The sequence below is a fragment of the Eriocheir sinensis genome, chromosome 3 (assembly GCF_024679095.1).
Source record: "Eriocheir sinensis breed Jianghai 21 chromosome 3, ASM2467909v1, whole genome shotgun sequence".
NCBI lineage: Eukaryota > Metazoa > Arthropoda > Malacostraca > Decapoda > Varunidae > Eriocheir > Eriocheir sinensis.
The window spans coordinates 17,672,768-17,699,597 of NC_066511.1; the positions used below are offsets into that span (position 1 = coordinate 17,672,768).

A 26,830-nucleotide genomic window follows, 5' to 3' on the forward strand; every position below is an offset into this window, starting at 1 on the left:
ATCGCTATTGGGGACTGTGGGCTTTACTAGGGAAAGGGGGACCGAATGGCACAGTGTTGCCCCATATTTACACGAAGTTTGGAAAGTTCCCATTGTTCATCATTGTTTGAAAAAAGTTGGCCATTCTACGCCTAGGTGACTTTGTTTGCTCTGACTATATGTTTTAGTGCAAACTTGGGGTTTGAATCACGGCCCGGGTAGTCGGAGTGCAGTCCAACCAGCTGTTCCTTTTCCTTTTCTGGGTGGTCGATAAATGGATATCTGGGGAAAGCTGCGGGAGGTAAACTGTGGTAACCAGGATGTCACACTGGCCCTGTGTCCCGGGATAGAGTTCTCCGCCACCACATTCTCTAGGGACAACGATACGGAAATGGGCACCGATGCAACGCGCAGGTTTATCGTATGCCCCTAACATCACAGTTGCCATAAATAGACTCCTGTTCATCTTTTTATCTTCTTCACTGCATGCTGGTCAGAACTATGTTATCCTTGATATACATTACTTTTATTTGTTTAATCGTTTTTATTGTGTAAATACTTTTTAATAAATTGCATATTCCAAGTATGACTATTAGTAAATTCATCAAACTAATCACAATTTTTCTTCCTCTTCAGGTAAGTGTGTGTGTGTTCGTAAGTGTTTGCATCCTGGAAGAGCCGGGGGACTGCAGCGACCGGTAAGACTGAAAAAACAAATTCCTTTATGCTGGTTCCAAATGTACAAGTTTTGCCTTAAAAGCTCCAGAACTTATTTAACGATTCCTTGATTCGTTTTATTCTAATTTTAATCTGCACCAGAACTTGTCTCTAAACCTTAGTTCTGAATCTTTTGCAAGCAACAGATCTGGAAAATCTGGTGAACCCCACGAACCCTTCTCCCCCTGATTTATACTGGTGGGAATCTGTGTATCTCGGAAGTAGCGGTTCAAAGTTGATGGCACTGATAGTTACTAGGCAGTAGCATTACACATTATTACATATAGTTATAATTTTGTCAGCTAAAAATAACATATAAACCTTTTAATCCAACCCAGTCGAGCTTTACCTTACGCATACCAACGAAACCTAGCATAACATAACGAAACCTAACATACCCTACCCATCCCAACCCTACCCTAGCCATCCCTATCTTGCCATATACTACCTAATCAGCTCCACTTCCATGCAGCCATCTAACACACACACTCAGGCCCGTCGAAAGCCGCCACCAAGAGGTTCACAAGATTTTTCTTTCAGTCTCTTTTACATATATTCGTTTCCTCATTAGAGGCCGGGATTCTTGTCCTGCTGTATATTTATTTTTCAATTCCTTTTTTTTTCGCATCAATGTGTCGGCACCGCAATTTAAGGCTTTACAAATCTCAGTGGGCGTCTTTTTTCTTCTCTTTTCTTCTCTTCACTTCTCTCCTCTTCTGTCTTGTCTTGTCTTCTCTTCTCTTCTCTTCCTGCCCTTTCTTTTTTTCTTTTCTTTTCTTTAGTCACCGCTGTTCTTTCATATGAGGTTATTACCAAGACGAGGTAACACCGGCTTACCTGTAATTTTGCGCAAGTATTTTTCGTGTTATTCTGTAAGTTAAGTCTTGGTACATCATCAATAGTATCGTTTTTTTTTATGTTCCCGCTCTTGTTTTTCGTTGCTGCATTTTTTCCATTTAAGGCTATACAGACAGACAGGTTAACATCGGCATCCCTTTATAAGTTTGCGGGAAGTTCTCTTTTTCTTACATTTGGCAAGTTTATTCATGTCTTCAGTAGTTACTCTTATATTTCTTCTCTTTTTCATGCTTGTAAGGTTACAGGTCAAATTGTCCTTGATTTATTCATATATATATACTTTCTATCATCTGAAGCAGAATATTTTTTCCAGGGAAGAGGGGAAATCGGAGAGCGGGAAAACTAAAAATACTTGAACATTTCACGGCGTCACTACTTCACAATATCATATTTATGGCGGCGGATGTGGGAATAAGAAAAAAAGATAGCCTTGATTTGCCGCCCCTCGCCAGAAATACATTTTTAAACCAGGTGTGTGTAGGTCAGGTTCAAGGGCGTTTTGATTTCCTTTCCCTTTTCAAAGCAAACTTGTGAAGTCAACGTATGCACAAGAGTAAGCAACATTGAATATATTTTTTTTTTTACAGTGCCACTGATTCGCAATATTATTTCAAGAAGGCGGGCGGAGATGGGAGCTGGAAACAATATTGACATACTTTCCCTTGTCAAAGAACGAATATTTATCTGATTGATGTATAGGAAAGGCTCATACAAATCATAACAGTAAAGGGTATTTCACCGCGCTATTGGAAAAAGAGCGTTTTCATTTACCTTCCTAACCAAAATATGATAAAAGAATGAATGAATAAATAAAAGATAAAATAAATATAACTAAAACATATACAAGTAAAAAATAACAAACTATAACAAAAAATAATAACTCAAAAAATAAAAGATAAGTAAATATAACCAAAACATATCCAAGTAAAAACAAACAAACTACAGCATCAAATATTTTCCGAGTCACTGTTTCACTCTATTTCTAGATCTACCCCCTCCAACCCGCGTCTTCCTCATCCATGTCACGTCCTGCACGTCGGACCATTAAAGGAGTTTGCTACGGCTGAGGCGCGGAGCTTTTCCCTAAAGAACAAGCTGCCACTCGTATGGAAATCTAAACAGACAATGTTAGTCCTACATCTTCTTCCCCGAATTGTATCATCCCTTTTTCTCTACTGCGTCACTGCTGCGGGAAGGTAAAGTCATCTGCAGTCCTTACCTTTTTACTTCTACCTTTACTACTCTTATGGAAATTTAATCAGACAACGCCAATCCTACATCTTGTCCGAGTTGTATCATCCCTTTTTCTCTACTGCGTCACTGCTGCGGGAAGGTAAAGACATCTGCAGTCCTTACTTTTTTAATTCTACCTTTACTACTCTTATGGAAATTTAATCAGACAACGCCAGTCCTACATCTTGTCCGAGTTGTATCTTTCCTTTTTCCTACTGCGTTGCTGCTATGGGGAAGGTAAAGACATCTGCAGTCCTTACTTTTTTAATTCTACCTTTACTACTCTTATGGAAATTTAATCAGACAACGCCAGTCCTACATCTTGTCCGAGTTGTATCATCCCTTTTTCCTACTGCGTTGCTGCTATGGAGAAGGAATGACATCTGCAGTCCTTACCATATTTCCTCTGCCTTTACTACTCTTATCTAATCAGACAACGCCAGTCCTAAATCTTCTTCCTCGATTTGTATCTCACCATTTTCCTACTGCGTTGCTGCTCTGGGGAAGGTAAGACATCTGCACTCCTTTGCGTTTTCAAGTTATAGTACCTTTTTTTGTTCTGTTTATGACTTATGGAAAACTAGACAGACACCGCCACTCCTATATCCGCAAATTATTTCTCATCTTTAATATATGCGTTGCTGCGGTGGAAAAGTAGAGCAAAAACAGCAATGGTACGTTACGTCAAATTGTATCACCTTTTTCTTTCCCTTTGACCGTCTTGTTCTTGAAGGGAACACCACACAGACAATACCCGTTTGAGTATCCTAAATCATACCTATCCCTTTTCTCTCCATACCATATTTATTGCTCCTTTGAAAAGCCAAAAGTCGAGTGTCAAGTCATATATCTTCTTCTATCTATTTTTTGCCCTTTGACAGTCGTTCTTGTGTAAAACTAAAAATCGAGTTCAACCTTTCCAAATCACTTTATCGCACCGTTTCACCTTCCTTGGCTGAGTAGGTCGTGTGGAAAATAAAACAGACAACCACTCCCGTTCTTCACTGACAAAATGTATCTCACCATTTATTTTTTCCTTCTGCCTCGCTGCTACGGGGAAACTAAAACACAAGAATTCAGCAGCCTGCCACCTTTTGAATTCCATGGAATATTTTTTCCTCCCTTCATTTTTCTTCCCCTTTTGGAAAATTAAACAGAACTCCAATCTGACGTATACAGCTTACTCAACTTTTTTTTCCACTCTCATTCCCTTGTTATTTCTGGAAACTAAATGAATAGACTACCAACAACTCCACCTATATAATTATACATCTTGAAATTAGATCACACTCTCTCTTATTTCCTTGCTCGTAAAAATATAGACAGACGTGACAAACAACCCGAATCTGACAGACATCTCTATAAATAGCTCACCCTTTTGCCTTCTTTTTCTCGTAGCACCTCCAGGGCTTGTTAAAAATCAAATCGACAACTATGTTCCTCGAAATTTATATATCAGTCCTTGTCAGAGGGAAAGCGTGAGTACGACCTCCTGGCAGCAATGTGGGTGTGGGGTGTAGGTGTGGGTTTGTATGTGTTTTTTTGGCCGTGTGTTTACATCTCGCTATCCCGACCGACCGACCGTATGTATTTTTACGATATCTGAGAAATATCCAGGTTTCAGCAAGAAGGAAAAGATAAATAAATAAATAAATGAATAAATATAATCCAGTAGAAAAAAAATATGGCCTCAGCATGTTGCTCTTGACAAAAAGGAACAAACAAAAGAAGCCGTAACAGAGCGATCACATCCATTGTTTTGAGAATTGGTGGTTAAAAATAGTCCCCCATTGGCCGGTATAGAACATGAGGGTTTCTCGCTTATCCTAGTGTGTTCTTTACCCGCAGATACGAATGACGGGGAATAAGGAAGACTAATAATCGTTACCTTTGTTCGAGGTCTTAGCTTCTCATATTATTTTAATCTTTTACTTTCTCAACACCTCTCCGGCGGCTCTCACTCATCCATTGTCATATATTTCTTTATTAAACTGTTTTCTTGTATTTAATGCCTCTTAATAAGCGTGTTGCCGAGTGTTAGTTCGCCCCTTCTGCTCCCACTTCGCCCCTTCTGCTCCCACTTCGCCCCTTCTGCTCCCACTTCGCCCCTTCTGCTCCCCCTTCGCCCCTTCTGCTCCCACTTCACCCCTTCTGCTCCCACTTCGCCCCTTCTGCTCCCACTTCGCCCCTTCTGCTCCCACCTCGCCCCTTCTGCTCCCCCTGCGCCCCTTCTGCTCCCACTTCGCCCTTTCTGCTCCCACTTCGCCCCTTCTGCTCCCACTTCGCCCTTTCTGCTCCCACTTCGCCCCTTCTGCTCCCACTTCGCCCTTTCTGCTCCCACTTCGCCCCTTCGTCGCCGCACCTCACACACCTCACCTACGGGTCTCACTTCCGTTTTCTCATTTATTCCTTTATTTAGCTGTTTTTTTTCGGGTTTGATGTAGTTTATTTAATTCATCATGTTTCTGTAGGCCATTAACGTGTCTACGAGCACCCCTTCTGTTCATTTTTCTTAACAAGTCCACCTGTTTTTTATTTGTCTTCAGTTTTGCTTAATTTCTGTGAGCATGGTACGCTTTTTATCTTTATCTTTTTCTCTTTTTCCAAGTAAATTCATCAGTTGTAATTTATTTATATTTTTACAGTGGTGCAATTTTTAGTTTCATTTTCTTTTAATCTTTTACTTTTCATTTTTCCTAACAAGTCCACCTATTTTTTACTTGTTTTCAATTTTGCTTCCTTTCTGTGAGCATGATACACACTTTTTATCTTTATCTTTTGCTCTTTTTCCCAGTAAATTCATCACCTGTAATTTATTTATCTTTTTACAGTGGTGCAATTTTTAGTTTCATTTTACTCGAGGCTTTGTTGGCGGAAAGGAGTTCATAATTTTGTTGAACTTCTCTCCGTGTTGTGGCACCTTTCCTTCATGGCTCAGCTCACTTTTTTTTTTCTCTGTGAAGCTAAATTGTTGAGAAAAAGTATGGACGTACCTTGTCAGCGTAGAGGACAAGAGGAAAAGAAAGTGAAGAAGAAAAGGATGAGAGGGAATGTCACATGAGAGTATTTCCTGTTATGCTTTGATGTTTTCCGACCAGGGGTTACACGAGCGTCTTCGGGTAGTCGTGCAAGAGGTTCTCCACGTCTCTTTCCTTAGTCTTTTATCGTCTGACCAAATAATATTATACGCTACTCTTAAAAGATGCTCGTTATGGTGGTAAAAAGTAAGATATAGAAACACTTGCAGAAAAATACAATAAAACAAGGTAAAAAAAATAGCAATTGTAGTATCATAGCCAAAAAAAAAAAAAAATAGAAAAGCATTATACAAAGCAAAATAATATTGAAAAAGTAAAACCGGGGAAATTAGTAAAAAAACAAAAAACAAAATATCAAAAGTTGTAAAATATGAAAAAGTATCCAACGCTGAAAAACAAAGTAAAAGAAGGAACAATAAAAATAGCAAACTCACAGCAAAAGTAATGAAAAAAAAAAAACTGGCGGTAAAAAAAAATCGTAACTTATAGCAAAAGATGTTAGAAAACGAGCTCCTGAACATTACTTTTTGTTGCTGTTCGAAGAAGTATTTGATTTCACTTAACTTCTTTGAGTCTTTTATTTACCTTTTTCTTGTACCAGTACGCTAGATTATTATTGAGGCGACGAGGAAAAAATACCGGCGGCTCTGAAGTCCATTATATTGAGGTTCTATTCATGTTGACGTCTTCAGAAAATAGACGAATCAAGGTGGAGTGAGTTCATATCATGGCCTTGAGTCTCTAGCGTGTGTGTGTGTGTGTGTGTGTGGTGTCCTATAGTACTCTTTACACACACGATATCACTTGGGAAATCACTCCATTGATCATTTATTGTGTGTGTGTGTGTGTGTGTGTGTGTGTGTGTGTGTGTGTGTGTGTGTGTGTGTGTGTGTGTACTTCATCGTGTTGTCACTGTGTTTTGCTTCTGTCTCGTACACGTTCTTGGAGGCGTGTGATAAAGGTCCCGAAGCCACTGGTTGGCGGGCTTAAAGTTTATTGATTCAGGACAAATTCTGGGCGTGGTTCTCGCTGGCTGGTCCCGGCCGGCCTCGACTTGCCCCGCTGCCCTACTGGAACACGCAGGAGAGGACTGGGAGGGTGAGGGGGTAAGAGGTAGGGAGGAGGGAAGGGTGTAAATGGTAAAGGGAGGAGAGGTGGAGGTAGGCAATATCTAGGAGGAGAGAAGATAGGTTGTAGAGCTAGGAAAGAAGAGATGGAAGAAAGGAGGAGGTAGAGAAGTAGGTAAAGAGAGGAAAGGAAAGGGAATGGGAGAGAGGAAGAGGGATAAAGGTAAGATTAGGGAGATGGGAGCAAAGGAGAGGAAAAGGGAGAGAGGAAAGAGGGGGTTGAGAGCTAGGAAAGAGGAGAAGGAATATGACAGGGAGTAGAAGAGTTGGTAAAGAAAGGAAAGGGAAGGGCAAGGAGATAGAGGAAGAGGGATAAAGGTAAGATTAGGGAGATGGGAGCAAAGGAGAGGAGAAGGGAGAGAGGAGAGAGGGAGTTGAGAGCTAGGAAAGAGGAGAAGGAAGATGACAGGGAGTAGAAGAGTTGGTAAAGAAAGGAAAGGGAAGGGCAAGGAGGTAGAGGAAGAGGGATAAAGGTAAGATTAGGGAGTAGGGAGCGAATGAGAGGAAATAACGAAAAAGGCTATAGGAGAGGAAAGAAGAGGCGGGATATAAAACTTGGGGAGAGGAGGGGAGGAGAGGAGAGGAAAGAGGTTTAGGGTTAAGAGAAGGAGAGGGGAGAGACAGGAGGGAGAGGGGAGGGAGCTAATGAAGGCGTGGGAGGTAACTTTCAGGGCTGCCAATCAGATCTCGCAGGTGACAGGCAGGTAGAGTATTGTCCGCAGGTGTCAAATTGAGGTCGAGAACTGAACCTTTTAATTGCTTGCTGTTCTTCCTATTGTTACTGTTGTTTTTAGCTATCAAAGGCACCTGTCTTGTCTGTCACTGCACGGCTTTAATATCCCTAAATTCAACACACGCAACTCACAACTTTCCCTCTGCTTCTTCTTCCTCTTTCTTTTCCTTTCCTTCCTGAGTGTCCGTATTTGTCGCTATTGTTGTTGTCTGCACACTCACGAGGCATGACAAGTTTCTGTTATCATTCCACGTATTCGATATCAACGCCATTCACCAAGAGACTTTCCACCTCTTCCTTTCCTCTGTTTCCTTCCTCTTCCTCGTCCTCTTCCTCTACCTCCTCTTTCCTCTGTGTTATCAATGCCATGCTGTAAAGAGACAAGTCCACTCCATTCAACACAAGATTTTCTTCTCTTTCCTATACTCATTTTTCCTTCCTCTTTTTGCTTCCTTTTTTAGCTCCAAATTCTGTTTCTCCCTCTTTTTCCATTTACTTTTTCTTCTTTCATTTTTAACTTTCTTTCGTGTTTCTTAATCTTTTCCTTCCTCTTTTTCCTTCCTCTTATAACTTCCTATCTTGTTCCTTCCTCTGTTTTCCTCTTTTTCCTTCTTTCTAACATTCTTTCTTGTTCCATCCTCATCTTCCCTCTTCTTTTTTCACATTTTTTTGACTTGTATGTTATTCCTTCCTCTTTCTCTTCCTTGTCGTTCTCTTCCTCCTTTGTCTTCTTTTCCTTGTTTCTTCCTCCTCCTCGTTGTTCTCTTCCTACTTTACCTTTCTTCCTTTTCCTTATTCTTCCTCTTCCTCTTCGTTCTCTTCCTCCTTTACCTTCGTTCCTATATTGTTTCGTATTTTTTACCTCTTTTCTACTTCTCCTATTCCTTCCATTTATTCCCTCCTTTTCTCTCCTTTTTACTACCTGTCTTTTCCTTCCTCTCCTCTTTTTCCTCCTCCTCTTTCTCGTCCTCCTCTTTCTCCTCCTCCTCCTCCTTGAGTCATCACTAGCAGGCTGTAACGAGGCATGTCCACTCCATTCAGCGCATGACTTCCTCCTTCCTATACTCTTTTTCCTTCGACTTTTTCCTTCTTTCCTCTTTCTCTTCCTCGTCCTCTTCCCCTGTGTATTATCTGTGCCAAGCGGTAAAGAGGCGGTTCCACGCAAGCAAGGCACAGGTCCTCTTCCTCCTCTTCCTCTTCCGCCTTCTTCTCTTCTTCCTCTTCCTCTTCCTCCGCCCTCGCCGCCGCCACCTCTCTCGGGTCATGCTTTTAATTTGCAGGAAGGACAAGGCGGGAGCGAAGAGCTGACCCTGTTCACGGCCAAGACTTGATGGGCGTCCCTTATGCCCTTACGCCACTCCTCCCTTTCTCTTCCTCCTACTTCCTTTCTCTTTCTCCTCTACACTTTCCTTCTTTTGCCTATTTTCGTTTTTTTCCTTTTCTACTCCCTCTTATGTTTTTTTTAATTGTTTTCATTGTTCTTTATTGCTCCTCCTCTCCCTCCCTTCTTTAATTTCTTTTGCCTTTTTCTCAGTGTGTTTCTTAGCGTCGTTTTCCTCTACTTTTCCTGTTATTTCTTCCTGTTTTTTTTTTCTTTCCCTTACTTCGTCTCCCTTTTACTTGATATTCTTTCCCTCTCCGCCAACACACACACACACACACACACACACACACACACACACACACACACACACACACACACGCACACGGACACGCACACACACACGCACACACACACGCACACACACACACACCTACACACGCACACGCACACACACACACACAAAGAAAATATATTCTCCATCTTTCCTCTTCGTCTTCATACACTCACCCATTTCACTCTCCTCTTTCCTTCCCCTCTTCTTCCCCTTCTTCACTTCCCCTCTCTTGTCTCCTCTAAAATCCCTCTACACCCACCACCATCCCACCACCACCATCATCAGATACACCCTTCTCTTCATCCTGCCCTCCGGTTTGCACACATATTCTCTCTCTCTCTCTCTCTCTCTCTCTCTCTCTCTCTCTCTCTCTCTCTCTCTCTCTCTCTCTCTCTCTCTCTCTCTCTCTCTCTCTCTCAACGGAACACTCACACTACCTCCCTCAACCCCTTCCCCCCTTATCCTCCTCTCCTTCTCCTCTCCCTTCCTTCCTTCCTTCCTGACCTCAACACCCTCGCAGCCACGCCCTCTCACCGCTACCACCCCCACCACCACCCACAACCCACCACTGCCCCCACCACCACATGCAGGACCCGCCCGATACACACACACACACACACACACACACACACGCACACACACACACGCACACGCACACACACACACGCACACGCAGCAGGCATCTTCACTGCTGCCACTTAGATGATACATATTGTTGTATTCTCAGGACCAAATTACGTGAAGGAAATTAGACTAGCGGCCCCCCCCCCTCCCTCTCCCCTTCCCCCCCTCAACGCTTGCAAGGGGTAATTACTAATAATGAAGTAAGACACCCAGAGGAGTGAGTTAGGCAGTCCCCGGGGTGAAAGGAAATAAGGGGGGGAGAGAAGGAGAGAGGAAGGAAGGAAGGAAGAAAGGAATGCGGAATATAAAGAAATGAAAAAAAATAGGAAGTAGGGGAAACAAGAAAGAACAAAATAAAAAAAACAAGAAAGATAAAAAAGGATGGAAAAAAGAAAAGGTAGGCAAATTAAAGGAAAAAATAACAGAAATCACTAAGGATGGATGGATGGATAGATGGGAGGAAATAAATAAATGAGTAAGAAAGGAGAGAGAGAGAGGAAGGAGAGTAAGAAGGAAAATGGAAAGAAGGCTGAACCCGACCTACCCTCCACCCTCCACTTTTCCTGACACCCTCCCCACCGACACATCTCTCTCTTTCTCTTCTCCCTTCCACTTTGCATAAACACGCACCCTCTCATCCTACCCTCTCTTTTCATCCCTCCCTCCCTCCTTCCTTCCTTCAAACTTCTCTTGTCCTACACTCACTTACTTCCCTATCGTTCTTTCCCACGCGTACCGGAGACCTTGTTAAGATTGGTAAGACGCCCTAAGCTGTTTGTTGCGTGGCGTGATTGTGTTGTGTTGGCCTGTGATTGATGGGTGAGTCTTGATACCATAGACGGGAAGTGGCGGTCTCTTTCTCGTTTTTTTCTTCTTGTTTTTTGTTCTTGCTCTTCTTGTTACCAGCTGCGTTAGTGATTCTGGTATTGTTTTCAGGTGGTTTTTTTTTTTTTGTTGTTTGTTTGTTTGTCCAGCTGCTGTTGGTTGGTGAGATTTCGTAAAATCGATGGCCTTATTTTTTTCCCCCTCCTTTTTCTCTTTTTTTTTTCTTTTTCTTTTTTCTTTTTTTCTTTTTCTTTCTTTCTTATGCTTGTTCTTGTTCTTTTTTTTCTTCTTTTCCTACCTTTTCTTCTTCTTCTTCTATTCCTCCTCCTCCTCCCTCTCCTCCTCCTCCGCCTCCTCCTCCTCCTCCTCCTCCCTCAGCTCCATGGCTTCGACTGAGGTGTTTGTTTGGGGGAAAATATCGTTCTGCAAACACGCTCTTGTGATTATCGTCAACGGGTTTCTCTCTTTGTGTCAAGTGGGTGTTGTTGGCCACACACACACACACACACACACACACACACACACACACACTGAGTTTATATCGAAGAGCAATCGAGGAGATATGAGAAAGAGAAGGGTGAGGTTACTGTATATCTGGTTCTGAATAAAGCCTTCGATGAAATATTTTTCCTCCCCGGCGTCTTTTATGGAAACTGGATAACGTAGGACTGAGGGAATCTGGATGGAGGTCTGGTCGAGCTGTAGACGGATGGGGACGGTAATAGGGGATACAATGTCAGGGTGGTCCTTAGTAACGAGCAAGAGTACCACAGGGAGAAAGGTTCGCCCCAGTAATATTTTCGATTTACATTAATGACAGGATGGAAAGGGGAAATAGATTCACTACCCTGTTTGCTGATGCAAGAAGAAATTGATAAATTTTGTGGTTGAAACCGCTGATAAAATATAAAATTTAACTTTAATGAATATAAAGGTCTGGAATTTGACCAAGCAACCAGGAGACCCAGCTGGAATTATAAAATGGGGAGCGATCAAACTTAAAAAGAAGAGGAAAAATATGAGGGTGTTGTATTTCAGTACAACTTGTCTTCAGAGGAACTCATTGGCAAGATTTTAAGAGAGACGTATAAGATCTCATCAAACAGGGGAATGGCTTCCCATTACATGGATGAGGATATGATGAAGAAGCCCATCGTGTCGTGTTTCGACCAAAATTGGAATATGCAGCAATGACGTGGTCGACACACAGGAAGAAGAACATTAAAATAAAAAGAATTCAGAGTGCAGGAATGAAAACGATGCCAAGCTTGAGAGACATGACATATGAGGAGAGATTGGAAAGATTGGTTGTCAACGCTGGAGGAGAAGAGAGAGAGATCTGATTGCAGTGTGTAGGGGTGTGTCAAAATTGAAGACGATCGACAGGGATGACTGGTTTATAAGGGACGCTCGCTCTACTAAGGGTAACGGTCAGATATTGAGGAAGACAAGGTGCCTCATGGATATCTAGAAACACAGATTGGTCTAAGATGTATTGGTATATGAAATGACTTCGAAAAGGAGATAGATCTTGCCAAAAATATTAATGAATTTAAAGGTAAATTTGACAAACTGAGATTTGGAGACAGGACCTGACGAGTGTAGCCCCCTTTTTTTTTTTAATTTTTTTATCGGCGTCGCAGACGCTTCAAGTTGTCTTCCTAGCTTACCCATGCATTGTAGACATGACATTGTATAATAACATTTGTTAGCCCTGATGAACCCTACAACATGGCATCATAAACAAAGTCAGCCCTTTTTTTTTCACGTCTTGGCCTGTGGCGCCGGTAGGCCTTCATAGTAGGGCCTGATGGTCGGCCTCAGCCCGTTGTGGCGCAGGCAAGTGTTTATAGTGGCGCCATCCTTACTTTTCAGCATTTTCCGTTTTAGACTCCTAGTTACATAAGAGTCTGCAAGAGGCCGGTAGGCCTGTACAAGGCAGCTCCATAATATAAATTGTTGGGGGGGTGTTGGAGGGTCATGCGACGCCGATCTAGCACAGTTTTTGTGCTATTAACTCTTGTTCTTTCATAAATAGGCAATTGTAACTATCTATCTGTCTCTATCTATTTATCTATCTATCTATCTATCTACACACACGCACACACACATATTAGTTGTAAGTTGTTTCCTGAAGTATATTGTAACTAATTAACTTTTATTATTTTTTTCTCTCCTTTGCTGCACATGAAGCTAGGCAGATATCCTTAGTCATCCCACTCACGCCCCGCACCACCACCACCACCACCACCACGTGATTAATTTTCTTTTCCCCGGAAGTAGTGTGCTTACAGGTGAAAGTGTAAAGATGGAGGCAGGAGAGAGAGAGAGAGAGAGAGAGAGAGAGAGAGAGAGAGAGAGAGAGAGAGAGAGAGAGAGAGAGAGAGAGAGAGAGAGAGAGAGAGAGAGAGAGAGAGAGAGAGAGAGATAGGAAGAGAATTGAAGGGAAGAGGAAAACAACTCTCGCCCTGTCTTCCTCTTTCCTCCTATCTCCTCTCCCCTTTCCTTCCATACTGCCTCTTATTTCCTCTTCCCCTTCCTTTCTTCTCGCACCTCCTCTGCACGCCCTGATCCGCCCTGTCCTCCTCCTCCTCCTGGCCCCATCCTCCTCCTCCTCCTCCTCCTCCTCCTCCTCCTCCTCCTCCTCCTCCTCCTCCACGCCCCACCCTGCCGATCAATAGAGTGCGGGTGGTGGTGGTAATGGTGGTGGTGGGACTGGTGGTGATGACGGCTCGTTGTGATGGTGATGCGGAAGGTCGTGGAGATAGATGATGGTGATGAAGAGAGGGTGGTGATGACATTGGGCAGTGGTGGCGGTGATGACGGTGATAGGTGTGATGACTCTATATAAAGTTACCTATTTGCCTATCTAGGGTGTTGCTGTTATTGTTGTTTCTGCTGTTGATGTTGTTGTTGGTGGTGGTAGTGATGGTGATGGTGGTGATGGAGGTGGTGGTGGTTGGTGATGATGCTGTTTTTTTTTTTCATGGTGATTGTTTGTTTTGGTTCTGGTGGTGCTGTTCCTGTTGTCATGGTGGTGGTGGTTGGTGATGATGCTGTTTTTTTTTTTTCATGGTGATTGTTTGTTTTGGTTCTGGTGGTGCTGTTCCTGTTGTCATGGTGGTGGTGGTGGTGGTGGTAGTGTTGTCGTTGTTGTTGTTGTTGGTGGTGGTGGTGGTGGTGCTGGTGGTGATGTTGGATATGCTAATGACAGTAAAGTTACAGTGGCTTCATTAAGTGACATTCCATAAACTTAGACAGGACTTAGTTGAGTGAGAAATGCCTCAGTTGATTCATTCACACACATACACGCACCCGCGCACACGTACACGCCCCCCCGCTACCCCCCCCCCCACACACACACAATTCTTCCTCGAGCTGATCAAGGCGCCAGCACCACCATCTTTACTATCTCTTAGAAGCCATTACACTACAACGGCGGGGATGGAGATTAAAGAAAATGAAAGAAAAAAAAGGAATATTCTTGGAAACTATTTAATAATACACTGACGGAACAGGAGGAGGAGGAAGGGTGGGGGAGGAGAGGAGAGGAGATGAGAGGAGAGGAGAGGAGAGAAGAGAAGGGAAGGGAAGGGAAGGGAAGGGAAGAGAAGGTAAGAGAAGGTAAGAGAAGAGAAGAGAAGAGAAGAGAAGAAGAAGGGAAGGGAAAGAATGGAAGAAGAGGAGAAAAAGTAGACAGCGCCCAAAAATCGTCGAATGGGGAAGAGGAGAGGAAATAAAAAAAATCAAACAAAAAATGGATAGAAAAAAAGTTACAATGTAGAAACCAGGAATGAAAATGAGGACACGAAGCAGGAAAGAAAAGGCAAAAGAGAACAGGGGAGAGGAGAGAAAAAAAAAATAGGAACGTAGCAGAGTCTTTTTTCCTGTTATTGACGTTTCCCTTAACTAGTTATTCATTGGGCTCCCTGAATACACAAACAAACAAACAAACAAACAAACAAACACGCACCAACCATCCCCATTCCCGTTCATCTTCGTCTTTTGAGGAAGTTAAATAAGTACATCAGTATCCCGAATGTTTTTTTTCTCTTTTTTTTTTCACGGAGCGGTCTTCGCCTTTTCCGTTCCATTCACTTCCCGTCCCTAGGGCACCCGTCACTTACCAGCTCCTTGACTCGTCTTTTCGAGGGAGTATAGAGTTACGCCGTTTCCCCGAAGTACGTATTCCGAAGCCTCAATCTTTGGCTTTGGTCTCCGTTTACACAATGATAGCAAAGAGACTCAAGGATATAAGGAGGCTGCAAGAATCCAGACAGATGGCACATGGTAGCTTTTGAGAATGAGTTCGATATTGAAAAAATTTCCATCCATGAATGTGTCTAACCTCCATTTATACATATTTATCTACTTAGTTTTTTTTTACTCATCCATATTCTTATTCATGAATCAGATTTTTATCATTTTCCAAGCCACTACTTTATCTAAATCGGCATTATTAATCCCCTGAACTTATTTAAAAATGAGCATTTATTAATCACCTCGCAGTCTGTACGTCTTTCCAAAGAATGTGAGTTGAGCTTCTTTAGTCTTTCTCTGAACGACAACTTGTTAAGTCCTCGGATCATTGTGGTCCTTCACCGTCACAAGACACTTACTCTTCGTTTTATCTCGTTTTCACGGGCAATTTAAGAACTCCAACTCCATGAGGCATTTTGAAGAAGTCTCTAGCTCATCTACCACTCTTCTATCGCTTTTCCTTCCGCGGCCAATAGTCAGTTTCCTCTCCGATTTTCTTCGTCTCAGTTCATGAGTTCGGAGGACAGTCACTCGTTCATGCGTGACTCAACACCGCCTGAGCACCACAAACTGAAGGAGCGTGCACAGAACCTTAGTTAACAGGCTTAGTGTTCTTCTAGCGTGAGTTGTCGGTCAGGGCTGGAGAAAGGCAAGGACAGGATCGAGTAATGTTGGACTGGGTAATAGAAAACAAGTTCGTTAAGTCGAGGTTGAGGTTGGGTTAGGACTGTAGGTTCTAAAAAGTGTGTCCAGAGGGGTTGGGTTAGTGTCGTAGGTTCTAAAATGTGTGTCCAGAGGGGTTTGGTTAGTATCGTAGGTTCTAATAACGTGTCCAGAGGTGCTGTGTTAGTGTTGTACGTTCTAAACAGCGTGTCCAGAGGGGTTGGGGTAGAGTTGTAGGTTCTAAAAAAACGTGTCCAGAGGCACTGTGTAAGTGTTGTAGGGTCTAAACAGCGTGTCCGGAGGTGTTGTGTTAGTGTTATAGATTCTATCGTACATTACTTGCCGTTGCCAGAGCTTGAACAACCCAGGGACAGACTCATGTTGCCTTCTTGGGATGGGAAGCAGAGGTCCACTTTGGTAATCGACTGACTAAACGAAAAAGGATGCAGATTCCTCTTCTTCATCATCTCTCTGCAAAAACTAAAGGCTCAACAACCTCTGCGGCAGTCCTCCATTTGCATCAAAGCAGCGCGGCGTCGAGTTGTGAGTTGCTGCAGCCAAAATAGTGAAGCCAAGGAGCATGCATTAAGTTGTCGCTTTGACCCGCCACTCGCCTCCGTCTCCTTATTAGTCTCTGATCCGCCACGCCTGTAAGTGAATGACCTCCTCACGCCGCGCCCTCACCACCCAGGGACTCGAGGCAGCCTGATATCACGGTAATGTAAATCCTCAGTCATCACAAGGTTTTCAGTCATCACGAGGTATTCAGTCATCACAAGGTTCACAGTCATCATAAAGTTTACAGTCATCACAAGGTTTGCAGTCATCACAAGGTTCACAGTCATCATCAAGTTTACAGTCATCACAAGGTTCACAGTCATCACAAGGTTCACAGTCATCATAAAGTTTACAGTCATCACAAGGTTCACAGTCATCACAAGGTTCACAGTCATCATAAAGTTTACAGTCATCACAAGGTTTACAGTCATCACAAGGTTCACAGTCATCATAAAGTTTACAGTCATCACAAGGTTTACAGTCATCACAAGGTTCACAGTCATCATAAAGTTTACAGTCATCACAAGATTTTCAGTTATCACAAAGTTCACAGTCATCACAAGGTTCACAGTCATCATAAAGTTTACAGTCATCACAAGGTTTACAGTCATCACAAGGTTCTCAGTCATTACAAGGTTTTCAGTCATCATAAGATATTCAGTCATCACAAGGTTCATAGTCATAACAAGATTCTCAGTCATCACAAAGTTTAGTCATCACAAAGTTTTCACAGTCATATCAAGGTTCACAGTCACCAATCAGCCTCCATCACTACCCAGGAACTTATGAGTCCTTAGCAGTAGTCATCAGTCATCAAAAGGTTACATCCCCTTACGTGTGGATTTCGATAAATTCACTAACCATATTACCAGGAAGGCCAATGATGACGATTTATAATGATGATGATGATGATGGTGGTGGTGGTGGCAATGGCGAAGATAATGAAAGTGAAGAAGATGATGATGGTGTGGTTTGTCTGGAGCAGAAGAAGAAGAAGAAGAAGAAGAAGAAACATAAAAAGAAAAAGAAGAAGAAGAAGAAGAAGAAGAAGAAGAAGAAGAAGAAGAAGAAAGAAAAGAAAAAAGAACAGGAGCAGGGAAGGAGGAAGAAGAAAAGCGAAGTAATTGTGGAAAAAGAGAGATTGAAGAGCCAAAAAAAAAAAGGGGGGAATAAGGAGGAGGAAAACAAGGAACAGAGGAAAGCGAAAAGGAGAAGGAGGAGGAGGAGGAAGAAGAAAGAAGAGGAAAAGGAAGAGGAGAAGGAGAAGAAGAAACAGAGGAAAGCGAAGATGAGTTGGAGTCAGGAGTCAGGAAGAGGAGGAGGAGGAGGAGGAGGAGGAGGAGGAGGAGGAGGAGGAGGAGGAGGAGGAGGAGGAGGAGGAGGAGGAGGACCACCTGATACAACACCCACTCACTTTCTTTTTCCCTCGTTGCCGGCATCCTCCGTATATCGTTGTTGTTGTTGTTGTTGTTGTTGTTGTTGTTGTTGTTGTTGTTGTTGTTGTTGTTAGGGTCTGCTGCTCACCCATCTCGCTGAAATTCCGGACGGCAGAAAAAAAAAATATGAGTTTTCTTTTCTCTACCTTTTTTTGTAATTGCTATCGTCTCCTTTCCCTTTCCTTCCCTACCCTACCCAACCCTACCCTACCCTACCCTACCCTACCCTACCCTACCCTACCCTTCCCTTCCCTTCCCTTCCCTTCCCTTCCCTTCCCTCCTTGCCTCCTCATCCCTTCACTTACTCGTCTCCCTTCCCTTCCCTTCTGTTATTTTCCCTTCCGTTCCATCCGTTCCCTTCTCTTTCCTTCTCCTTCTCTCCACATCCCTCTGTTTACTATTCTCCTTTCCCTTCCTTTTTTCATTTTTTTCTCTCCCCTTCCTCTTCCCTTTCCCTCCCTTCCCTCCCGTCCCCTCACTTTTTCCCTTCCCCTTACTCTCTCCTTACCTTCAGTCCCCTTCCCTTATCCTGCCCTTACCTTCCACTTTTTACTCCCCTTCCCTTCCACTCCCTTGCCTCCCCTTACTAACCTCCCCTCTTCCTTATCTTTCTTATTGATCGGGTAACCTAAGCGTTCTCAAATATATTTTTTCTTCTCAATTTTACGTTCACATTTTTCTTTAGTTTTAGTTTCCGTAGGTTTTTCTATTCGTTGATCGAGCTGTTGCCCCAAACCTTGTCTATTTTTTTTCGCTCTCCTCGATTTGGTGTTCCATTTTTGTGTTTTCCATAACTGAAATTCAACTTTTGTTTCCGTAGAGTCTGTAGAGTTTAATTCTTGTGTTTTACGGCCACGGTCTGACGGATTTTTCTTCACACAGCGACTTGACTAGCAAACTTCGCCTCACTTTTCTTCACCTTTTGACGTTTTACCGACGAAGAGTCCGCGGGTTCGCCATTTTTCGTCCCGTTCGAGTACGAGGAGGTGGAGGAAAGATGAAGAAGTGGGCTCAGCAAATCGCCGGATATGACCCTGAAGAGGCAGAAAAGGAGTCATTGTCTTGAGGCGAGGAGGAGAATAAGACACATGAGCATTACAAATATATTCAGAAAAGTACACGAGGTCCGACAGTGAAAAAAATATGGGAAGGTGTTTTAGGAAGAAGGTATATGTGGGAAAGGGTAAACGTCACTCTGATTTCGGTGTTGATATTGATTTATGAGCGCTAGAAAGGGAAAGAACCGAACACCTGTCATCGATCTGTCTCTGCAGCTGCCCCAAGAGGAGAGTTTCATGCTCGTTACTGCAAAGAAAACGAAAGGAAATACTTGTTTAATGAGGTGGGGAGGTGAATGCGTGACGTCTAGAAATTTGTCTCTGATTGCAAAGAAAAAAGAATGGACGGTCTTGTATCTGTCTCTCAGTGGCTGGCTGACCTACGATGACAGTTTGACGTTCGTTATTACAAAGAAAACGAAAGGAAATTGCTTGTCTTATATGGTAGGTAGATTAATACGTGACCTCTTAAATTTCGCTCGGATGGCAGAGAGAAGGAATGGAAAGTCTCTTAATCTGTGACTCTCAGTAGCTGACCGACGAGGAAAATTTCACGCTCGTTACTGCAAAGAAAACGGAAGGAAATTACCTGTCGTATGTGGTGGAAAGATGCATGCGTGTTGATAAGTCTCCCTCGGGTTGCAAAGAAATGTAACTGTAGAACGGAGAGCCATTTATTCTCTCTGTAGCTGATCCACGAAGAAAGTTTCACGCACGTTACCGCAAAGACAAAGAGAGGAAACACTCGTCTTAATACCTTTACCACAAGAACACTGACAGAACATAGTGGGATGAGCTGGATAAAAAGGACGAATAACAATAAAAAAATAAATAATAAAAGAGAAAAAACCGGCATGTGTTTTGAGGTTTGTCGCTGTATCTGTGTTTCAAATCTCTCAGTCTGTCTCTCTGTCTTATGTCAATCGAATTGCGAAGAAAAATAACTGTTGAACGGAAAGCCAAGCATCCATCTCTCCGCGACTCATCCGGAATGAAGCCCCGCACAGCCTCCACGACCTCTCGGCCTCCACCGCGACTTTTTAAATTCCCCGGGCTCATTAATCTGCTCTACGTGAACTATTTTTCCTCTTTTCTTTACCCCTGCATGCAAAATGAGGTACAAAATTATACATCACACCGGGAAATCCTCTTATTCAGGGTGGTGGCGGCGCAGACAGGCAGGCAGGCAGGCAGACGGCAGGCAGGGAGGTCGCTGGGGTCACAGACAACGAGGCAGACGTGGAGTTGGGCGGATAGGGCGGGAAAGTGTTGTTACAGTCTCCATCATATTTTGGGGAAACTCTGAGGCTTATATTTCTAGACGCTTTCGGCTCTCACATCTTATATTTCCAAAGGTCACAAAGGAGATTAGTCGGGTTCTCTCTAGTGTTTTTCGCATTCATGGTGCAGAAGCCTCGTTAAACTATCACATGGCTTATGGAGCTAACCATGGAAATACCCACATCCTCCCGAGGTGTTTGAGAATATGGGTCATAGTTCATACGTAAAGTGGAAATGATTAATAAACATGTAGAAGTGAGTGGAGTGATTCAGGCTATGCAAAAGGTTGTTGGGTTAAAGACTACTTAAGACATTTATTAAGCATGTCACGGTCTTATACATATACTGGCAGTGGAAAATATAAGTGAAAGACGTAATTAATGCGAATCAAGAAAAAAATGTTAATGACGTTATTGGGATAGAAAAAAGCCTGTATAAACGATGATAATCAAGAAAAAAGAAGTCAGTTAAATCATAGTCATAGAAATTATATGTATACGCTTGTAAGAAATGTTAAGTAATGGTTAAGACAAGGGTTGAGACAGACAGATGGAGTGAAAACTAAATTGGAGTTAGTCAGCAAAGAAAGAACGTGGGAAGCTACTTAGATCTAACACCATAGAGACGGAAAGAATATCAGGTGAGGATGTGGACATGTAAAAACAAACAAACACGCGTCCTTTCGATGAAATATTCACTTTTTTCTCAGCAAAGGAAACAGTTCAAGAGCAAAAAAAAAAAAAGGGAAACAATAATGAGAAAAAAAGCCTGCTACTCACTGCTCCTACAAAAGAGATAAGAGGAGTGGCCGAAAGATAGGTCAATTTCGGGAGGAGAGGTGTCCTGATACCCTCCTCTTGAAAGAGTTCAAGTCGTAGGCAGGAGGAAATACAGATGAAGGAAGATTGTTCCAGAGTTTACCAGCGTGAGGGATGAAAGAGTGAAAATGCTTGTTAACTCGTGCGAAGGGATTTGGACAGTAAAGGGATGAGCTTGAGTAGAAAGTCGTGTGCGGCGAGGCCGCGGGAGGGGGGGAGGCATGCAGTTAACAAGTTCAGAAGAGCAGTCAGCGTGAAAATATCTATAGAAGATAGAAAGAGAGGCAACATGGCGGTGGAATTTAAGAGGTAGAAGACTTATCAATAATAGGAGGAGAGCTGATGAGACGAAAAGCCTTAGACTCCACTCTGTCCAACATTGCTGTGTGAGTGGAGACCCCCCTACGCGAGATGCATACTCCATATGAGGGTGGACAAGGTCCTTGTATATAGATAGCAACTGTACGGGGGAGAAGAACTGGCGGAGACGATACAGAACGCCCAACCTCGAGGAAGCTGATTTAGTGAGAGAGGAGATGTGAAATTTCCAGTTAAGATTTTGAGTTAAGGATAGACCGAGGATGTTTTTCTGTTGAAGAAGGTGACAGCTGAGTGTTGTTGAAGAATAGGGGATAGGTGTTTGGAAGATTGTGTCGAGTTGATAGGTGGAGAAATTTGGTTTTTGAGGCATTGAAAGACACAAGGTTCCTTTTACCCCAATCGGAAATGATAGCAGGGTCTGAGGTTAAGCGTTCTGCAGTCTCCAGTCATAGGCAGAGGCGAAAGAGTTTGACCAGGCAGGGTGTCAGCACGGAGGCACAGTTTTTAAGGACAATAGGAGGCACTTCATAGCTCCATAACCCCTCTGAGAGTTGAGGCCAGAGAGGGCATAGAAAACATCATTCTTAACCCGTCCGCTGCGATTGGCACATATTTCGCCTTCACTGGTAGCCTGGTAACATATAGTCCCAGGTCTTTATCTGCCTTCGTGGTGGACAGTGGAGTGTTTTCCATGTGGTATTGGTGTGCTGGATATTCCCTCCCAAGGTGCAGGTCTTTACATTTTTCTTCATTGAATTGTAGCAGCCACTTTTTGTTACATTCCTGTAGTTTAGTGACATCTTCTTGTAGGAAATTCGCAGTCAAGGGGTTAAGAATCTTAATAACAGGCATAAAGGAGTCAGAGGGGGGATGAGTAGGAGGAATATGCCCCGAATCGTCCAGAGTGGAGTTGTTACAGAAAGTTTGAGCGAAGAGTTGAGCCATAGAGATAGATGAGACGGCGGTGCTTCTGTTAGGGTTAAGGTAAGGAGGGAAAGAAGAAGTGAAATTGGAGGAGGACGGAATAAATTGATGTAATGAAGATCTATGCCATGACTAAGATTTCCATTGACGTCAGTGTGGATGTAAAGAAAGCATTAATGTGGCTCGGAAGATGTATAAAGACAGGCAAGGATTAAAAAAAAGAGATTGAGAGATGGAAGTGCGATGGCAGCAGATTAAAAGTTGACCAGGAATACGAAAAATAAGGTGTAGGAGAAGGAAGAGGAAGAGGAGACAAGGAAAGGAAAGGGGGATGCAAATGACAGAAGCAACTGGCGGTGACGTGAAAAAGAGTGGCCGGCCCGGAGAGCATATATGACGAGTGAATGAATAGAGTGAGAGAGAGAGACAGAGAGAGAGAGAGAGAGAGAGAGAGAGAGAGAGAGAGAGAGAGAGAGAGAGAGAGAGAGAGAGAGAGAGAGAGAGAGTAATGGCTGTCTTTGGTTCCAGGGGTCCGTTTTCAATCCAGCTTTACAAAATCCGTGAAATACTGGACAGACGGCAGCCACAAGACGGTCAAAGAGTGCGGGGAAGCAGCTTACACACACACACACACACACACACACACACACACACACACACACACACACACTTTTATCTCTTTATCTGTCTATCTTTATATCTTTACATCCATTTATCTACTAATCTATCAAACTCTCCCTTCTCTTTACCAACATAGCTTTCTATCTATTTATATGTATCTGTATGTCTGTCTGCCTTTCTGTATATCTAACTCTTTCTATATATTCTTATATCGGTCTTTCTAGGTGTGTGTGTGTGTGTGTGTGTGTGTGTGTGTGTGTGTGTGTGTGTGTGTGTGTGTGTGTGTGTGTGTGTGTGTGTGTGTAAGCTGCTTGCCCGTACTCTTTGTGTTCATGAAAATAACAAAACAAGGGCCGTGTCTGCTTGTTTGTTTGCTTTTGAGTTTTGTTGGTCTGCATGTTTGTGTGTCTGTTTGTTTGTTTGCATTTTCGTGTTTGGAATTCCTGTTTCCTTTCCTTCCATGCTGTAGGGACCTCCTCGGCTTTGTTTTTATATTATCTCCCCTCGCTTTCTCTCTCTCTCTCTCTCTCTCTCTCTCTCTCTCTCTCTCTCTCTCTCTCTCTCTCTCCCCCCTTCACTTTCCTCTCACAATTTCCTTTCCTTTTATATTACTATTATTTCTATGTCTTCTCCCTCCTATGTTCCTATTCCCTAATCTTTTCCTCTATTCATTTTTGTCGAGGCCTTTCTTTTCATCCTTTGCCTTCAGCCTCTTCCCTCTCAGCCGCATTATTGATATTTCACCTCCTTTTCTGTCTTCCACCTTTCTCATTTTTGTCACATGTGGTCCTTTTGTCCTCTCGAGCCTTATTCATATCACTCTTATTCACCTTCTTCTCTCTCTCTCTCTCTCTCTCTCTCTCTCTCTCTCTCTCTCTCTCTCTCTCTCTCTCTCTCTCTCTCTCAATAGAGTGAATTCGTTTAAGGTTTTAAGTTGACCTGATTGACAATATTGAGAGAAATGCTTCAGATGGGACATTAATTTTCACTGACACTTAAACAGGAGTCTCAAACACCGTAGAATTTCACAGGCTCAAATTTTGAAGGAAAAGTAATTTAAAATTGTACCAAATTGTTTTTTTCCCTTTTTTTTTTATACATATGGGTGAAAAGTGATAAATACAAGTGTATGCCAACTTTGAAACAGGCTGGCATTGTCTGTAGTTCCTCCTGCCTCTAACTTAAAAGGTTTCAAGAGGGTTGCATCATGACTCTTCTCCACTGGATTCTGTCCCTCTTTCGGCTAATCTATCAACTATTTGCAGAAGCAGCGCCATCAGGCCTTTTGTTTAATCTTTATATTGTCCTTGAGTTGCCTCCTTTACTGTAAAAAGAAAAAGACCGTAAATTTAATGAGACGAACGGTCTACGAGCGTGTTTAATATCTGGTTCCCCGCCCCACGTTCAAGAGGAAACCGCCTGCTTCCTTCTCTTTCCACACTTCAGAGTGCTTGCTGGCCGCCTCTTCATGCCTCTCTCGGCCTCGCTCCAGTGTTGACTCTGCGCGAGGAGTGTGAAGAGTGTTTGATGTAATCCTCGCATACCGCAGCCTCTACACGTCACAGAGGATCAGCGGCTACTGGGGCCCGGGATGTTGTTATATGTATGCTGCCTTTGGGGGAAGAGATAAGCAGTTCGAATTCCTTAACTGAGCTGAATGCATTAAAAGTTAGCTATTTTGCCAACGCCTTATCTAGATTCTACTTTCTATTATGTTGGATATCATCTGAGGCTGAAATATTATAGCTGATTAGATATATTGGATAGATTAGAATTGGGGAACAAAATTCCCTAAAGACTATCTTCTCCGGCCACTCCGCGGCACGCCACGCTGGAAGGTACGTTTCTCGATCCTCTCTGAAGGGCGTGTATGCACCTGCCGCTCAGCCTCGCGTCCCTTTGAAGCCGAGAATCCCAGACTTTCAGAACTGCGCGTGTGGCCCACGAAAACGGGGAATAGGCGAGGGAAACATTCGAGTCGGCCAAAGGATTCCTGCCAACGTTGATCTCGAATGTCTGGGTAATGGTGACTTGGGGGTCCGACCTGAGGGTGTTGTGAACGGTCGCCGACTCTGCTTCGCGGGGCACTCGGATGGCCGTTAGTTGTGCAGTGTTTTTTGGGGGAAGGGATCACAGGAGCATTTCCGACATTTCCGAACCTCTTGTGAAAGCTTCCTTAAGTCACGGTAATGGTGATGGGTAAGTCATAGGATATTTTCGACTGGGACATCACCCTTGCCAGGGGTACCCATTTCCTTGGACCCTATGGACACTTCCATGACCTTGGAGATGCTATTTATATGTGTATTTGTAGATCTAAGTGTCTGAGTATGGGTGTCGTGGACGGGAACTCTTTATACAAATGCAAATCTTTATCGTCCTTGGCTTTAGTGACATTCAAATGGCCTCTAAACTTGCTATGTATCTTGTGCCAACACCCTGCTTGCTTTTCTATTTCTCATGCGGATTCCCAACCAGCTGCTGAGGCAGCAGAGACCTGAGCAATCCGGGTTCACGCCTGGTATGTCAACAACAGACCATATCCTAGTGTTCCTCGTACTGGTGAAGCCCCGACGTAGGTTTCGACAAGGGATGCCAGCAGGGGTGTTGTCGATGGGCGCTAATTATTTCCATGATTTACGTTCTTGTGCTCTTGGGACACTCGCTGCGCCTTCACACGCACACCGTATTAAAGGGATGAGCCAGAACGGTATATGCGAGCTTCCCCGAAGAGTTCTCTAATTACTTCCGGCACCTAGACGCTTCGATGCAACTGCGGCGCAAAGCTACCGCTCCTCCTCCTCCTCTTTATCCGCCTCCTCGTCCTCCTCCTCAATCTCTCCCTCGTGATCCTCCTCGCCCCCGTTTTTGTCCTCGTCCTCCTCTTCCTCTTCCTCTTTATCCTCCTCCTCTCCATCCTCTTCCTCCTCCTCCTCCTCCTCCTCCTCCTCCTCCGCTTCCTCCTCCTCCGCTTCCTCCTCCTCCTCCTCCTCTTCCTCCTCCTCCTCCTCCGTTCGCTCAACCCGGATCTTGCTCTTTTCTCAGTACTTGTCTCCTTATCTTTCCTCGACGATGACTTTTTGCTGCGGAAGAGGTGAGCAGAGTAATTATTGTGCCGCTAGGAAGAAAAAGAGAGAGAAAAAACGACGTTGGGGACGAAAGAAGTGGAGTGTTGAAGAGGAAGGAGATAAACATGGGAAGAGGAGGAGGAGGAGAACGGGAAGGAAGAAGAAGAAGAAGAAGGAGGAGAAGAAGAAAAAGCAAAAGATGAAGAAGACGGAATTGAAGAAGGAACAGGAACAAATAAAAGAATAACAAATATAACTAAAATACGAAAGAAGAAAAATAATACAACATCAAGCGAGCAGCAGCAGAAGGAGAGAAGAGGGAGAGAAAGGAGAAGGAGAAAGAGGAAGAGGAGGAGGAGGAGGAGGAAAGAGGAGATGTAATAGGGTGGTGGCAGGATTAAAGATGATTGATTAACCTCATTCCCGCCTGGATAAAGACGCCACGAAAGGAGAATTTTTCAGTCACTAGAGATTACGTTTTTACCTGCTTTTATTGTGCGTTGATTTTATGATCCGTTAATTATGGTGACTTAGAGCAATAGTGGGATGTGTCTGTACGTGTTTTATATTGTACGTTAGAGTATTATGAACCTTCAGTGGGGTGGAGAAAGAGGACAATGTGTTCGTATATGTTTTGATATTGTACGTTAGAATATTATGATTTCTCCATTACGATGACGTATAGCGAAAGAGGGAGACATGTTTGTACTTGTTTTATAATGAACGGTGATATTATGATCCGTCCAATGCGATGATTTAAAGAAGGTGAAATAGTTAGTTGATTTTCCACTCATTTGATTGGATCTGTGGTTATTTGCCCCTAAGAAATAAAAAAAAAGGTTGCATTTATTATCGTCATCATTGTCACGTGGTAAGAGATTTTTTTCTTTGGATATAACTTAGCTTCATTATCATTATTATCATGATTAGTATTATTTTCATCATCATCATCATTATCATTATCAGTAACAACATCAAGAAATAAAGATAAGCGAAAGTAGGAAGTTAAACTATTTCGATCTTTGTTGCA

At 43.2% G+C, this 26,830-nt stretch overlaps 1 protein-coding gene across 1 annotated transcript in view; it reads left to right on the forward strand.

Moving 5' to 3' along the window:
* LOC127003279 (BAI1-associated protein 3-like) overlaps positions 1-26,830 on the forward strand; it is a 317,122-nt gene that overhangs the window by 67,041 nt on the left and 223,251 nt on the right. Inside the window, exon 2 of the mRNA XM_050869734.1 lies at positions 16,495-16,890. Within this exon, the coding sequence (XP_050725691.1) occupies positions 16,495-16,890 (396 nt within the window). The remainder of the gene's footprint in view (positions 1-16,494; positions 16,891-26,830) is intronic.